General features: G+C 48.3%; 1 protein-coding gene across 1 annotated transcript; it reads right to left on the bottom strand.

Moving 5' to 3' along the window:
* Window positions 1–2,188: 2,188 nt before the first annotated feature.
* On the bottom strand, window positions 2,189–15,731 carry CFAP91 (cilia and flagella associated protein 91). Its single transcript, XM_066599245.1, has 17 exons — window positions 15,583–15,731; window positions 13,806–13,882; window positions 11,032–11,189; window positions 10,081–10,167; window positions 9,811–9,867; window positions 9,407–9,576; window positions 9,029–9,206; window positions 8,792–8,949; window positions 8,288–8,470; window positions 7,463–7,602; window positions 6,008–6,124; window positions 5,688–5,759; window positions 5,381–5,527; window positions 4,326–4,547; window positions 3,756–3,904; window positions 2,996–3,087; window positions 2,189–2,487 (listed from the first exon to the last, which is right to left on the bottom strand). Exons 1-17 carry the CDS (start codon window positions 15,659–15,661, stop codon window positions 2,351–2,353), a joined length of 2,223 nt encoding a protein of 740 aa, XP_066455342.1. The 5' UTR covers window positions 15,662–15,731; the 3' UTR covers window positions 2,189–2,350.
* Between the last annotated feature and the right edge of the window lie 238 nt (window positions 15,732–15,969).

Below are 15,969 nucleotides of genomic sequence, written 5' to 3'. Positions count from 1 at the left end.
CACATGTCTCTGTGTGAAGAGGGTACGTACTGCCGACAACAATGGTACAGCATGTGGGATGAATGATTGTTTCCCCATACTCCCCAAATCTATCTAGGCAAAAGTAAATGAACGCTGATCTTATTGCTCGCTGCCCGTTAAAAGGCCCAAATCAGGCCTTGTTAAAGGAAGCAAACAGGTATCCATCCATATCGGGTCTGAGATACAGTGGTAAGCGGTTGTGCAGCTGCACTACTTCTGCCGCATGTTGCTTGGAGATCCTGATAACTATGCCAATTAGTGAACGCGGCATCTGATAATGATGGAGGTGATCCCGGCACTTGGCTGTCCTCAGGGCGGCGCTGCACTCCAGTTTACAGACCATGGGAGGATGTGATAACAATGAGCTCATTTGTATGAACGCCCCATTCATGTGGGGGTCACAGGTGGCATTACCCACATATAAGCAGCAATGTGTGCAGGGCAGCAGAGTTATCAGTGGCACACAAGGAAATGGCCTCTTAGGCTATAATGGGTCCCCTGTGCTCCCCATGTAATACATGGACAGCACATGGGCAGAAAAGACGGCCCTGCGTCCTCAGCCTAATGGAAACTGATTTAAAGGGACGGTGTCCAGTCTTCTGTAAGTAAAGCATAATCCTCATATAATATCAAGTCTTGCATCCTGTTAATAGACACCATTTTCAAGATCTCTTCTTGTTCTTATTGAATAGGAATAATCATGTCTACACTTAGAAGATGAAAACCCGTGCTGACCTACCTTCTCACAGCTGGGTGTTTGTTACAATTGTATCAGTGTAAACACTTCTCTATGAGTTAAACATTGGCCTGTCATGTTACGGACTCCAGGCTGATGGCTGATGTTTGTTATAATGTATCTGTGGAGATACGAGCTGTGTAAGCAGGAGAAGTTTTTATAAACAATTATATTCCCAGCAAGCAAAGGTCTTTAAAATGTTGAGGAAGTGAAACACAAAAGGTGGGAATTTATCAAGACTGGCATTTCATACAGCAGTCTTAAGGCCCATTTAGACACAACGATTATCGCTCAAAAGCCATCTTTTCAGTGATAACCATTGCATCTAAACGCACGGCCATTGTGCACTATTCGTTCAAGCTAGAAGTCACTGATGACTAGAGATGAGCGAGTATACTCGCTAAAGGCAATTGCTCGAGTGAGCATTGCCTTTAGCGAGTATCTCCCCCGCTTGAGACTGCAGGTTCGGGTGCTGGCGCGGGGAGTGGTGAGTAGCGACTGTCAGCAGGAGGGAGCGGGGAGGGGGGGGGGGGGGGGGGGGGGGGGGGGAGTTCTCCCCTCCGTTCCGCCCCGCTCTCCCCCGCAGCTCCGTGCCCGCTGCCGGCACCCGAACCTGCAGTCTCGAGCGGGGGAGATACTCGCTAAAGGCAATGCTCGCTCGAGCAATTGCCTTTAGCGAGTATACACGCTCATCTATACTGATGACTCTTATCGGCGTCACATGCTGATTTTCTCAGCAGGCAGTGCTGATAGTATTCCTTGAGCTGGTATCCCGCTGGCAGTTCTCAGCGCGACACCAGCTGAAAGCTCCAAGAACAATGCAGCTATTTGCATATACAAAACGGCTGCTTTGTTCTCGGAGCCATCGCGGAGGTATCTCGCTCTGCCTACATTAACTCTTAAGTAGCTAATTAGCTACTTAGAGTTATGAAAAAGATGATCGCTCAAAACTGTCACTCAAACTATCGTTTGAGCGATTATATTTCAGTGTAAATGAGCCTTTAAAGCGACCCTTTGTGACAAATTCTGTCCCGGGACTGGAGGGTCAGAGAGGAGAAGATAAAGTACAAGTAATATACCCCTCCACCCGGGACAGAATTTTATCTTGAAACCGGAGGGCTGCTTTAATGTTATTGATGCTAGAGTAAGATCTGCCCAATTTAAGAGTATGAGTTTCTGGCATAAATTATAGTAAATCTGACGAGCCACAGGGGTGCCATGTGTTCTACCACTAAGCCCTGCCTATCTTTGAGAAATGTGGAGAATACAGTATAAATGGAAATAAATTGCAAATTCCTACACAGAACAGGTGTGTGCCAAAATCTACACCTTTTTACCTCAATTCTGGCACACAACCTGTGATAAATTTCCCCAAGCCTATTAGAATGGCGCAGAACTTACTACCATGTAAAAATGACAATGTACAAGGAGTTGGATATCATAACGTTGTATAATTTAGTCCTCTGTCCCCCCTCCCATCAGTTCATTACAAATTGATAGTCCCTCTTCTGCTGCTGACTGGATTTAGTGAGTCCTTCCCTCAGGTGAGTGGCATCTGAGGCTGTGGGCACACAGAAGAGGGGGTCGTACCAATCACTCTGTCTCTCTGCTTCTGCTGTACCGCTCATCTGGCGGTTGCGCTGGGTGAGCGGTCTCGTTGAGCAGGGTCTCGGTATCGCTGTGGATTACACGGTGTGCGGCCTGGAGATGCCTCCGCTGGGAGTTCCTCACTGGAGAATAGATGGAGACCGTAAAATGAGCGAGAAAATAATGGGGGGCACCCAAATACTGCCAGCACCCCGCAATAACCCATCGATATGGATGTAATGTGAATACAGGGACATTCAAATAATCTGGCATTCCGGACACTGCAGAAGTGTTGGATTATTGGCAATGCATATACATATATATGAAGCTGCATGCCACCTCTTCATGGATGAGTCCCTAGCACGGGACATGTGAGGAGTGCCGGACTATCAGGGAATTCCTGGTAACTTCTTATGATCCTATTTTTATCTGTTAGTGGATTACTAGATTTCTGGACTGTCAGTTGCTGGATTAATGGATTATTACTGAAATATTGGTAGTACCAGATAACTGTAGATGCACACTGCCGCCTTACGGATCTTATATGTGTGGGACGTGCGGTGAGGCAGTCACTACCTCACCGCTGCAGGGAGACTGAGCGCAGTATATAGTTTATACGGTCACATGTGTCAGACGCCGGCGAGCTCTCACCTCTCTCTCTGACGCTTTTCTTCTGGATCTCAGGAATAAGGAAACTGTAAACCAACTCTGCCACAATCTCCTCGGACTGGAGGCGGGTGCGGCTGTGAAGAGAAGAGACAGTGTTGTATCAGTGACATGAGCTGCCAGGACTGGACCTGTGAGGCTACGTGCACACAGGTGAGTGCGATAAACCGAGAACTCTGCCCGATATCGCGCTTACCAATGTGTGTCTCACACACGGATGCATGGCGTTTTTGATTCAAAACGCCATGCATCACGTCTGTGAAATTGCGATCCTCAGGCACGTGTTTCACAAGTATCAGAGAATCGCAAGTGCTTTGCATTGTTTTCAATGGGAAATATCACATCGCACGGCATGTGAGTGCATGCAATGTCTTTAAAGGTCTCGCTGAAAATAATAGGCGAGGCATTCCGAGAGAACGACAAAAACTAGGACATGCAGTGATTTTTAGCCTCGCAGCATCGCTGTGAGGGTAAAAAAATCGTTCATGTGAATAACACCATTCAAAAGAATGGATTTCATGTCCGTATGAGTTTTGTGCATCTGGTATCACACAAAACCCATGTGAGATTCGTGCTCCTGTGCGTGTAGCTTAAGAGTGGAGGTCACTCATACTGAGAGCAGGACAAGACGTGCTGGGACTAGACCTTCAGACTGACAAGAAGATGTGAGCTGCCAGTACAGGACCAGCGATTGCAGATTCAGACTGATAGGAGGACTGGACCTTCTCACCATAAAGCCGCCCACCTGCACTCCATCTGGTAAGCAATGTCATTGATTTCTTGCGCTTTCCTCTGGATCTCCTCTCTGGCCTGATCTTCTGCAGTGTCTATAGTTGTGCTCAGTATGATATCTTCCAGATACGAGTTAACAGTGCTCTGATGAATGTTAACAACCTGCAAGAAGCAGCCGTACATTGTAACTAGAGATGAGCGAACTTACTCATTTAGGGCAATTACTCGATCGAGCATCGCTTTTTTCGAGTAACTGCCTATTCGGGCGAAAAGATTCGGGGGGGGGCAGCAGTGGGAAACAGGGGGGAGCTCGCTCTCTCCCCCCCACACTCCCCCGCGCAACTCCCCGCTCACCCCCGGCGCCCCCCAAATCTTTTCACATGATTAGGCAGTTACTCGAAAAAAGCGATGCTCGATCGAGTAATTGTCCTAAACGAGTACGTTCGCTCATCTCTAAACATGACATAACAGCAGAATTGAGAATGTAGCTATGATTTTGATTGAACACAGGCGTCCACTGCGACATGCAAACTGCGGGACACAGCCGTCCTCAGCAATGGACAGAAGGTATTTCTGAACCTACCTGCCTGAAGATCTCATCCTCTTCCCGTCTTCGCCTCTCCTCCACTTGTCTCCGCCCACTTTCTTCTGCTTCTCGGATGCGTCGATGGCGCTCGGCAAGCATTGCAAATGCGTGGATCCTGCGCTCCTCCTGGAGCCTGACCAGCTCTTTGTAGAGAAAGTCAAACATGTCTGAGAGGACCTCTCCCTCCAGCCGAGACAGCTGCTCATCTTCTATGGAGGACTGGGGAAAAAAATTGTGCATTAAATCTAAAGGTGCGTTTAGACACAAAGAGGAAACGCTCAAAAGATGGCTTTTGAGCGATCATTTTGCATAATCTACTAATTGGTACAAATGCCTATTAGTACCAATTAGTAGCATGTGAGCTGCCAGGAGCTGAATTTATTCAGAGGACCACCCACTGTTCTCTGAATAAATTCTCTTTGTTCTGCCAGGAAGGCTGACAGCTGAGACAATGCAATCAGCTGTTATCAGCGGTCCACGGGCAGAGCAGAGTGTGCGGTGCGCCTTATCAGCTGTTCTGCTGAACAATGAATTTCAAGCTGAACTGACGTCCATCGTTCGGCAGAAAACTGAAAGATGGGCATATTTACACGCAACTATTATCCTTCAAAAGATGGCTTTTGAGCGATAGTCGTTGTGTCTAAATGGACCTTTACACAAAAAGAGGTGGGAGATGGAAGTAACCTTACGGTGGTGATGGTGGGGGGATGGTTTAAAACTTATAAGTAAGCAGTTTAAAATTCAACCTAGCGTGTAGCGCATTATGGAAACGATGCTTTGCCTGTAGAGCCGTGGCCATCAGCACAGTGCTGATAGATTCCAAGTAGTAACAACCAGTAAGATAATAACGAATGCAGCTCTGGATATGATGGAAGTATAAGAAATGAGGTTATAGCAAAACTGTGAAGGCAGCATTAGAAGTGAATGTAATACGAGGCATGATGTAACAGCAGAATTGTGAATGCAGCTCTGGCTGTGACCCATTCTCAGGCTGACCTTGACTTTCAACCTTATCGGTGCATTTTCCTGCTAACTATAAAACGGTTGCGCACCTTGTGCTCATTGAGCTCCCGCTGTCTCTGCAGGGCTAGCGTTGCCTCCTTCTCTTCCTTCTTCAGCAGCTGCCCCTCCGCCTGCAGGGCGTGGGTTGTGCGCAACTCCCGGATGAGCTCCAGGCGCTTCTCCTTCCCTTCAAACATCTGGAATAGGGATGGATATAGGCAGCAGGTTACCACCAACAATGCAGGGAAATTAGGGACAGAAGACGGACACATGTGACGCGTCTCGCCAATGGCGCTGGTCGGTCTTCTGCCCGTGGCCACCGTCTAGAGGAGACTCATTAATTACAAGATGGCGTACCATGTTCTGCACAGCTCGTCCACGGATCAGCTTCTGTAAGAAGATCACTGCCAGTTCCTTCTCCTCATCCCCCTGGAATGGAAATTTTGGGGGTTACAACCCTGTATCAGGGAATGGTCTCAGGAACACTATCTTGTCTCTTTAGGGAGAGCACCTAGAAGGTGATTGAGACGACTTATAAGGTCATTCATGCTCCTCTGGGTAATATGCAAATAAGGGAGATGGAACAATACCTCTGCAGCACCACCTATTGAAAGGCAGCATTCCTGCAAGTCAATGTTAGACTCTTTATACAAGCCTTGTAACAATGACTGGCTCACCTCTGGGGGCTCTGGAACTCTGGGGGTGGCAGGGCGGGGGACTGGCTTCTCTACCTTCTGCAGGAAGCGCAGCGGCTTCTCTTTTTGCTGTGATTTCTTTTTCTTCTCCAGCAGAGCCTACAGGACAGAGACATGTACATTAGGACTCAAAGCTAAATGTATGCCAACACTTACTGCCCTCTGGTCTCATCCAGCTGTGTCATAGGGACATTGTGTGGATCCAGGTAGCTGCTGGCATCAATAGTCACATCCTAGCAGGCAATATTGGTTTATATCTGTGGATCTGTGATGTCCCGTAATCACTAAAATGGCACTGCAACAAGAGTTTAGTCCTGATCCTAATGAGAGCCCACCAGGGCGCTTAAGGTGTGTGGTAGTGGTCAGATGGGGGAGATTTATGGTCTACGGCAAGTACAGTGGGGGGGACACAGGCTATATGGGTGTGGTCTGTGCTGCCCAGTACAGTATGTTGGACACTAGTGACAAACTACGGTGACTGTGACATCTGATTTTCTACCACGTGGAAATCCTCATTACTTTAATGAGATCTTATGACATGAATGGAGGGGTTTATGAACATGATCCCTGTGAGAAAAATGTTCTCCAGCCTCATAAAAAGGACTAGACATGCAGCTCTATGAGAGCAATACTGTAGACGAGGCTAAAAGTGGTTGTAAAGAATTGACGGTCTATCTGCAGATAAGCCATGAATAGTAGATCAGTGGGGGTTTGTTGCCCGACTTCCTTGCCGATCAGTTGTTCGTCGGGCCAGTGTGCCTGTGCGCTGGGCTGATTTTTGTAAGTAGTAGACAGCTCCGTTTCCACTGCAGTGGCCAGGTTTGGTACTACAGGCATTGAAGTACATGGGAAATTCCCCTGCAATACCAATCATGGTCATTGTAGTAAGAACAGAGCTGTTGGCTTCCTGCTGAAATCAGCTCAGTGCATGAGCGCTCTGGTCTGGCAAACAGATGATCAGCAGGGGTCCAGGGTGGCAGAGCCCCACCGTTCTACTATTGGTGCCGCAATCTAAGGATAGTCTATCAATAGTTTACAAATGGGCATCCTTTCAAAGAGCCACTAATCCTAATAATCATAATTGTAGCATTGTATGAGAAGTCATTACTATCAGTCACATATACGATGTACATTTCTCTGGAGGTTGTCAGCTCCGGAGAGGCGTTACGTTAAATAGCATGAAGTACATGAAATGGCTGATAACTGGGAGCAATGAATTATATTCATCTGTCCTACAGTGAGTGAAGCCATATAAAAATCTTTCCCCCATCACAGTGTATGGAATGTCCCATTATAATATAGAAGTTGTTTGAGACTAGAAGAAAAGCTTTGCTTTTTTCCGAACCAGTGCGCCTCCTATCTGTGGCTGTGTGGTATTACAGTTCCGTCCCATACAGCAAACCTCTCATCTCATCGCATACAGTTAATCAGTGTCACCTCGTGGACTTGCAGCATCTGGCGCTCCAGCAGGGCCTGGCGCTTCAGGAATCCATCCTTTGTGGTGCTCTTAGATTTGGTGGCGCGGATGCGAGGCTGCGTTACAAAGTCGGGGAGACTTGCCTCCAAGTCCAGCAACCCTGAGCAGAACAAGGAGGTTAGCAGATAAAGATCCATTCCTCCAGTCCCAACCAGATCTGCACTCACCCTTCTGTTGGAAACCATGCTCATTGTGCACTAGACACACCTATAATCACTCAGATCCCATAATGCACTGCAATTTGACAACTATCGGATAAAAAAAAAAAATCAGTCAAACAAGCGATTTTCAGCGAGTTGACCCGACAGGAGTGAGAAGTCGCTCAGTAGTCGCTAACGCATCATATCAGCCCACTGAAACAAAGGGACTAGTGAGCGAGTTCTTGCTCAGTGTAAACAGGCAGTCGTTCATCTTTGAACGACTGCCTGTTCATAGTGAATGTAGGCGGCCAGAAGAGATCTACAGTGTGCTCCGCCTCCAGTCGTTGAACAACTATCGCTCTTCCTGTGTAAAGCCCCCCTAGTCTATATAGAGATTCAACCAGCAGGATTATGAATACAACTCTAGATGTGAGTGGAGTATAAGACACAATGTAATAACAGAATTGTGAATGCAGCTCTGGATGTAACTGGAGTATAAGACACAATGTAATAGTAGAATTGTGAATGCAGCTCTGGATGTGACTGCAGAAGGTATGATCTGCTCCCGTGGCTCTTCTCCTTATCGGTGGACTGCTGCCGGGAACATAGGGGCGTATATAATAACATTATATTACACTCACTGACCTTGGTAGGAGGTTAGGAAGGGGCTCTTCACTATGAACTGCTCTGAGAGTCGGTCTGGGAAGTGACCGATGCGAGAGAGAGGTGCGTATGTCTGTGAGGAGTAATCGGTGTAGTCACGGATCACATCACGCCTCTCCAGCTTCTCCTCTACGTTCCCCATTTTCTGAGACAACTTCCTAAAGGCTGCAGAGAACAGAAGGCGTTATATACGATAATGGATGTTATATATGAACACAATGAGAATGGAGGCAGCAGTGTCATGTGTCAGAAAATCATCCTCCCATCATCCACCTGTCCACCCATCCATCATCCATGGCCTTGATGCCCTTTTATAAAGTGGTGCTGTGTCCTCCATGATTGCGCCATTTTATTTCCAAGTTCTATAATTAGGGCTGCTTGCGGCCAATCACAAGTAGCTTCAATGCCAACAGTTACAACAGTAATTGCGCTATTCCTAACAATGCGTCTTCCCTTTCTCCTATTATGAACGCCATATTTGATCACCTTTGATGTACTCCTTCCGGATGCGCTGAACGCGTTCTTCTTTCTCATTCTGCAGTTTTGTCCACTTGGTGTCTATTCTCTTCGTGTCCAGTTCCTTCTGCGCTTCATTCCTTTTCTGGGGTAGTTTTTTGAGCACCTCGAGCCGCGTCGCCTGTAACCTGAAATAAGGAGGGGCAGGTAAGGGGCGGAGCTCTGTGGAGGACCCTGTCCAGCGTGCCGCAGCCATGATGGACTTACTTCTCAATCTCCTGCTCCCTGAAGGCCCACTCCTTCCTCTCCTGCTCATCCATCATTTTCCTCCTCTTCTCCAGCTGGGATGGATCGCTCAGAGGCGGCAGTGTGGCCTCCCAGACTCTCTTCTCCCGAGCTCGCTCTATCATCTCAACCTCAGCCAATCCAGCTGGGAGCCCGCGTCCTGAGGAGCACACAAAAGACGCATAGGATTACCTACACTGATACATTGCTGCGAACTCTCAGCTGTACCCTTTTCACTGAGAGCAAGCAGAGATCTTGAAAATGGTGAAGAACAGAATTTAAAAACAACCTTCAGCCCACAGTGTTGATATTTCTGCATCTGATCAAAGATGAGACATAAAGGATGTGGATCACACTCACCCCATGTGAGGTTCGCCAGCATCAGAACCTCCGGCACTGACCCCGGCCGAACTACAAACTCCGGACTGTAGGGGTCGGTCTGTGCTTCGCTGTCCCGGTAGTCAGTCTGCATGCCCACTGTGCGCATGAGGGGTGGGACTGCTCTCTGTGGCCGGGGGGTGTCCTCTGTCCTGTCATTATATATACAGGTAACAGCAAGAGGTAAAGAGACTGAACTTCCCAGAACTCCTATTTCTAGGTTCATTCCAAGATGGCCGCTGACTACTAAAGCATTGACATTACCAACTACTCTAGTTTCTATAATGTAGTTATCGCATTTCTGGATACATAGAAACAATGCATCAAGCAGGCACATCGGCGCCAGGCTCGGTGATGGCGGCCGCTCCTGTAAATGTCCCACTCACCTGGAGACCCCAAGGAGTACGTTGGGTGCAGTCTGATAAGTGAATGGGATCAGTGGCCTGAAATACAAAAGGCGACAACATGGCAGCAGCACAGACATCCCATGACCGAGGGATCCATTAACCCTGTGATTGCTTTGGTAAACAGTGCTATGTGTACAGTAGATGTAGGAGGGGCAAGCGGCTGTCAGGCTCCTCCCACATGGCACTGCCCACATGCCCTGCTCTAAGTGGTGCCATCTGTAAGATTCGGCTGCTACATCGCACAAGTACCTTTCAAAAAACTTGTATCTGTTCCTTCCAGAGACGTCTCCATTATCAGCATCTCCACGGACGAAGGGCAATGATGATGGCTGGGATCTGGAACACAACATAAAGAGTTAATAGTCACCCATCTATGTAAGTGCCACCTAAGAAGCGGCAGTGAGCCCCACTATGTCATCATATGTACGAGGTGACAGATCTGAGTCCTGCACCCATCATGGGCGAACCATGGCCTTTATCACAGGCCTGCACTGCCACCTGCTGCTCATCCTTAGGTACTGCACAGCATTGCTCTATCCCTGCTAGTTATTTTCAAGTTTTACACAGTTTATGCCTGCACTAGCCCCCTGCTGGCTATTCTCAGGTATCATAAAGCAACACACATCTGCACTGCCACCTACTGGCTATTCTCAGGTACTACACAACATCTATGGGCTCACTCACACGAATATGTCCCGCGTATTATGGGCGCAAAATACTCAGTATACAGAAAATACACATGTACATGCCTGTTTGCTGCGTATGTTAAATTCCCATAGCTTATATTGCTGCGTATTATGCACATAAGGGTCATTTGCATAAATTATGCACATAATCCGCACCCAACTCAGACATGCTGCGGTTTTTTCATACACATAAAAAAATGCAGGTGTGAGTGGCCCGATAAAAAGCAATGGGTATTCAGCACCATGTATTGCATGCGTGAAAACTATTCGCATAATACACGGGGACACATACACCCGTGTGCATGAGTCCCGTGTCTGCAATAAACCTTGCTGCTTTCTCTCGCAGGTACTATACAACATCGCACTATGCATGCACCGCCCCACCTGGTTATTCTGAGGTACTACATAGCATCACTGTATGCCTGGACTGCCCCATGTGGTAATTTTGAGGTACTACACAGCATTACTGTATACCTGCACTGCCCCCTGCTGGTCATTCTCAGGTATGCCTTACACATTCAGCTGCCGCAGGGTGTTCAGTCTCTGCTCCTCTCTTCCCCTCCACTGTCGATTAATGAATTGGGGGACGGGATCTTTGAGCTGCAGGCGCAGGGTGAAGCGCGGCTGATGCACCAGTTCACTGAACATTCGGGGGAACTCTGGAACTTTTTGCTTAAAGGAAAAGAGAAATAAATGTTTTTTGTTTGATATCAGCAATGACTGTCAGCCCCTAAATATAAAAATACTGGGTCCTGCAAGTGCAGTGAGGTACAAGGCAGGACAGCGGGACAGGCTGATGGAAATGATATATATATGGTGCATGTGACAAGAGTCGGACACAGATGATACATGGCCCCCAATATCTTGTCTCTGAACCCCAATGGGTGGCACAACTTTCTATACGCTTTGAAGTCCCCCCATCGTGTTCAGATTTCCTTGTACCTTCCATTCACCTCGTCAGCCACCGGAGGTAATCGTGGTAAGGACAATCAGACCGATGACAGCAGCACCCGCGGCCATACTGACTTCTCCAGCTCCTCTGCCACTGGAAGGGGAATCCAGCAACTACTTCTAGCCCTATAAACTAAGCTTATGGGTGACCCGCTGAGCCTGGGGATGCAGGCTCGATTCACACGCACGGATTTGCCACGGACCCTCCGCACAGAAATTCCACTGCATTTACAGTAGCAGCAAAGTGGATGTGATTTGGAAAACCTCGTCCACAAGCTGCGAAAATAATCCGCACAAAACCTGTGTGGAAGATGACATGCGGCACAGAATACAAATCTGCGACATGTCAGTTATGTCGCCGTCTTCGCTGCGGGATTCACAAAGAAACCAGTTTCAAAACCTGTACAAAATGGTGCGGGGTTGGAGGCCGGCATACCACAGCTGATCTGCAGAGGAATGTCTGCTGCGGACATTCCGCTGGAAATCAGCCCCAAGTAAGCGCACCCTTATACTTACCTTCCCCGTCGTTGCCCAGGTGTCAGCTCTGTAAATCGCTGCTTAATGCATGAGTGGCGCGCTAACTAGTCCTCGCGTTCTAAGTTTATAATGGGAGGAAAACTTAGCACGTCACTCAACGCACTAAGTGGCGGCTTCCCAATCTCACACGGGGGACGATGGGGAAGGTAAGTATAACACGAAGGGCGCTTTCACACGACAGTTTTTATGTTCAGTTTTTTGTGAGCCAAAACCAGAAGTCGGTCCAAAATCCTGAAGACGTGCAGATCGTTCCATTATACTTCCTCTCCACTCCTGGTTTTGGCTCACTGAACATAAAAACTGTCGTGTGAAAGCGCCTCAGGGGGTCCCTTACTTTTAGCTCATAAGTTTAGTTTTTGGGCTAAAAGTAGATGACAGGGTCTCTTTAACTGCAGCAAAGTCCGGTAAAATTCCAACAATCTAGGAGCTGGTTTACCATAAATGACAAATACTAATATTACTATCATGTCCTGCTAATGTGGCACAGGGAGTCCTATTTCCCTGAGAACTAGAGATGAGCGAGCGTACTCGGAAAAGCACTACTCGCTCGAGTAATTTGCTTTATCCGAGTATCGCTGTGCTCGGGGCTAAAGATTCGGGTGCCGCTGCGGCTGACAGGTGAGTCGCAGCGGGGAGCAGGGGAGAGCGGGAGAGAAAGATCTCCCCTCCATTCCTCCCCGCTCTCCCCTGCAGCTCCCCGCTCCGTGCCGGCACCTGAATCTTTAGCCCCGAGCACAGCGGTACTCGGATAAAGCCAATTACTCGAGCGAGTAGTGCTTATCCGAGTACGCTCGCTCATCTCTACTGAGAACCTGTCATGTCCTTAGATCAGAGGAGCTGGCTGTATAGGTTACCAGCCACAATCCACCTTTACCTCTTTCCAATCCACTGTCTGTCGTCTGAATACATTCTGATTGAAGGCTGTACAGCTCCGATGTTGGAAGACGGCTGGCAGGGTATTCTCATAGTATATTTCTGGACGCTCTGTTTTCAGGGGCCTCCCCAGCATGTCCCATACTGCAGTACTGGCTCTAGCCAGCAGATGGCGCCATTGTATAATGGCAGAAAGAGAAAGCCCCCTAGGAAACCCTGCATCCAAAATTGGATTGCAAAGGGTTAATATATGACAACAGGTTTGACTGACAGTGAACGGTGGAAACTGCCCAATTGACAGACTCGGTTCCAGCTGCTTGTAAGCTGATAAGTTACAAGCAGATTTTTAGAAGGATTTCACCTCCACATTCGAAAAGCTGACATTTACTCTGAAAATCTGCAGACATGATTTGGATTTAAAATCCGCACTGCGGGTCAATTTACGCTGCGCATTTACTCCACAGTCTGGGCATCAGATTTCTGGAAATGTCATCCACAATGCTTATACTGTAAAATGATTTTTTACAGCTACTTCAGCTGCAAACAATCCCTGGCATTTATGCTGTGTGTAAGACCGACAAGAGCCATCCACATAGTACAGCCATGAATGACCGCCATAATACTACATTTCCTTGCAATGGTCAGAGAAGACTATTTGCCGGGGGTGACAGGCCCTTTAAATGCCCTTGTAATGAAAAAAATTCACAGTGAATGTCAATGTGCCGCCTGTGCGTAAATCAGACAGCGCACAGACAAGTCTCCACGTGCTGCGAGTTGCGCCGGAGCCTCTCGAGTATAGCTCGTACACGTGAGAAGTGCGCAGAAGGCCTTCGCCTCCAATTATCTTAGTCATAGCTGCATTTGGAAAGTCTTGGCGACCCAGGTGCTCGGATACCACAGCGGTGTGCAGCGCTCGCTCATACTCACCACCCTGTCATGTGACATGTGCGCTTGGATCGTGGCGTGCGCATGGTCCTTCTCGCTGGATAACGTGTACACGGGATCTGAAGATAGAAAAGAATATATATAACTCATCACTGGATAACTTCAAGACCTCTGCTTGCTGATTGACATGCAGGACCTGAGAACTCGCCCTACCATTGCACTTCCCACAGCTCGGGGTATATCAGGCTGGAGGGCAGACAACAGAGAGTTGTGCAGCTACTGTGCTCAGCTCACACAGTAACAAACCCTCAGCCGGCATGAGCACAACTGATAGATATTGCATAGAAATAATGTTTCCATTCACTGACTGCAAGTAGCGATCTTCTAAATGATGAGAAATTGAAATACACATTCTTAGTTATTGGGTCCAGAGGGTTAGATATTAGGGGTGTATATAGGATATGGAATGTCAGGTATTGAGGTGTACAGGGAGCAAGGTGTCAGGTAATGGGGTGTACAGGGTTCAGAGTGTCATATGTTGGGATGTAAATAGGATCCAGGGTATTAGGGTGTATACAAGATCCAGGGTGTCAGGTATTCAAGTGCATATAGAGTCTGTGGTGCAATATAGTGAAGTGTACAGGGTGTCGTCATATATTGGGGTGTTAGGGGTCTGGGGTGTCAGCTATTGGGATGTACATGGAGTCTGGGGTGTCAGATATTGGGGTGTATACAGGATATGGTGTGTCAGGTATTGGGCTGTATACAGGGTCTGGGGTGTCCAGTAGTGGAATTTCAGGTATTGGGGTGTATACATAGTCTGGGGTGACAGGTACTGGAGTGTATACAGAGTCCGGGGTATCAAGTATTGGGCTGCATACAGGTACAGGGTGTCAGGTATTGAGGTAAATACAGGGTCTGTGGTGTCCAGTAGTGGGGTGTATATAGGGTTCAGGGTTTTTAGGTATTGGGGTGTATAAAGGGTCTGGGTTGACAGGCATTGGGGTAAATACAGGATCTGGGGTGTCTGGTATTTGGGTGTTTACAGGGTCTGAGATGACAAGTACTGGAGTGCATACTTGGTTCGGGTTGTCAGAATTGGGGTATATACACGGTCTGGGGTGTCAACTATTGGGTAACATGCAAGGTCTGGGGTGACAGGTACTGGAGTGTATACAGGGTCCGCGGTGTCAGGAATTGGGGGGTATAAAGGGTCTGAAGTGTCAGGTATGGGATGTATACAGCGTCCGGGTTGTCAGGTATTGGGGGTATACAGGGTCTGGGGTGTCAGGTATTGGGGTGCACACAGGGTCAGGGCTGTAATATATTGGAGTATAAAGGTCACAGGGTGTCATATATTCAGATGTTCAGGGTCTGGGGTATCATCTACTGGGATGTCAGGTATAGGGGTGTATACAGGGTCCGGGATGTCAGGTATTGGGGGTATACAGGGTCTGAGCTGAAATATATTGGGGTGTACAGGGCACAGGGTGTTATGTATTCAGATGGTATGGGTCTGGCATATCAGCTACTGGGACATCAGGTATTGGAGTGCATACATGGTCCAGGGTGTCAGGTGTTGGGGGGTATACAGGGTCTGGGGGGGGGGGGGGCAGTTATTGGGGGGTATACAGGGTCCGGGGTGTCAGGTATTGGGGGTATACAGGGCCTGGGGGGGGCAGTTATTGGGGGGTATACAGGGTCCGGGGTGTCAGGTATTGGGGGTATACAGGGCCTGGGGGGGGTCAGGTATAGGGTTTATATAGGGTCGGGGGTGTCAGGGTATAATGAGGAGCAGCTCTTGGGTGGATGCCGGTACCGTAAAGAAAATCGTAGCTGCGGCCGGCCCGGTATCGGGGTGCTTGTCCCGGCGGTACTTGGGTGAGGGTCCGGCTCATGGTGTTATGGTGCTCAGGCCTCTGCTGGTTCAGAGTAACTAGTCACCGTGGAAACCGATGGTCGCGGCACTGCGTTGCTAGGAAACCGTGGTCATGTGATGAGGCAAGAGAGAGAAAAAAAAGACTACATCCCCCAGCGTTCTCTGTGGTACGCGTGCGCAGTGCTTCCTTGTCGGGACACATGAGTAGGGTCACGTGTGATTTATGGTCCCCGCCTGCCGTAAAAGCTCCTCCCCCCCCGTTGCTCTATACTTAGCAGTACTACAATTTCTGTAACAGCTCAGCCCTAACAACCAATCAGATTGCTG

This window comes from Eleutherodactylus coqui, chromosome 4 (assembly GCF_035609145.1).
Source record: "Eleutherodactylus coqui strain aEleCoq1 chromosome 4, aEleCoq1.hap1, whole genome shotgun sequence".
In the NCBI taxonomy this organism is placed as follows: Eukaryota; Metazoa; Chordata; class Amphibia; order Anura; family Eleutherodactylidae; genus Eleutherodactylus; species Eleutherodactylus coqui.
This window is presented reverse-complemented; position numbering and strand designations above follow the sequence as displayed.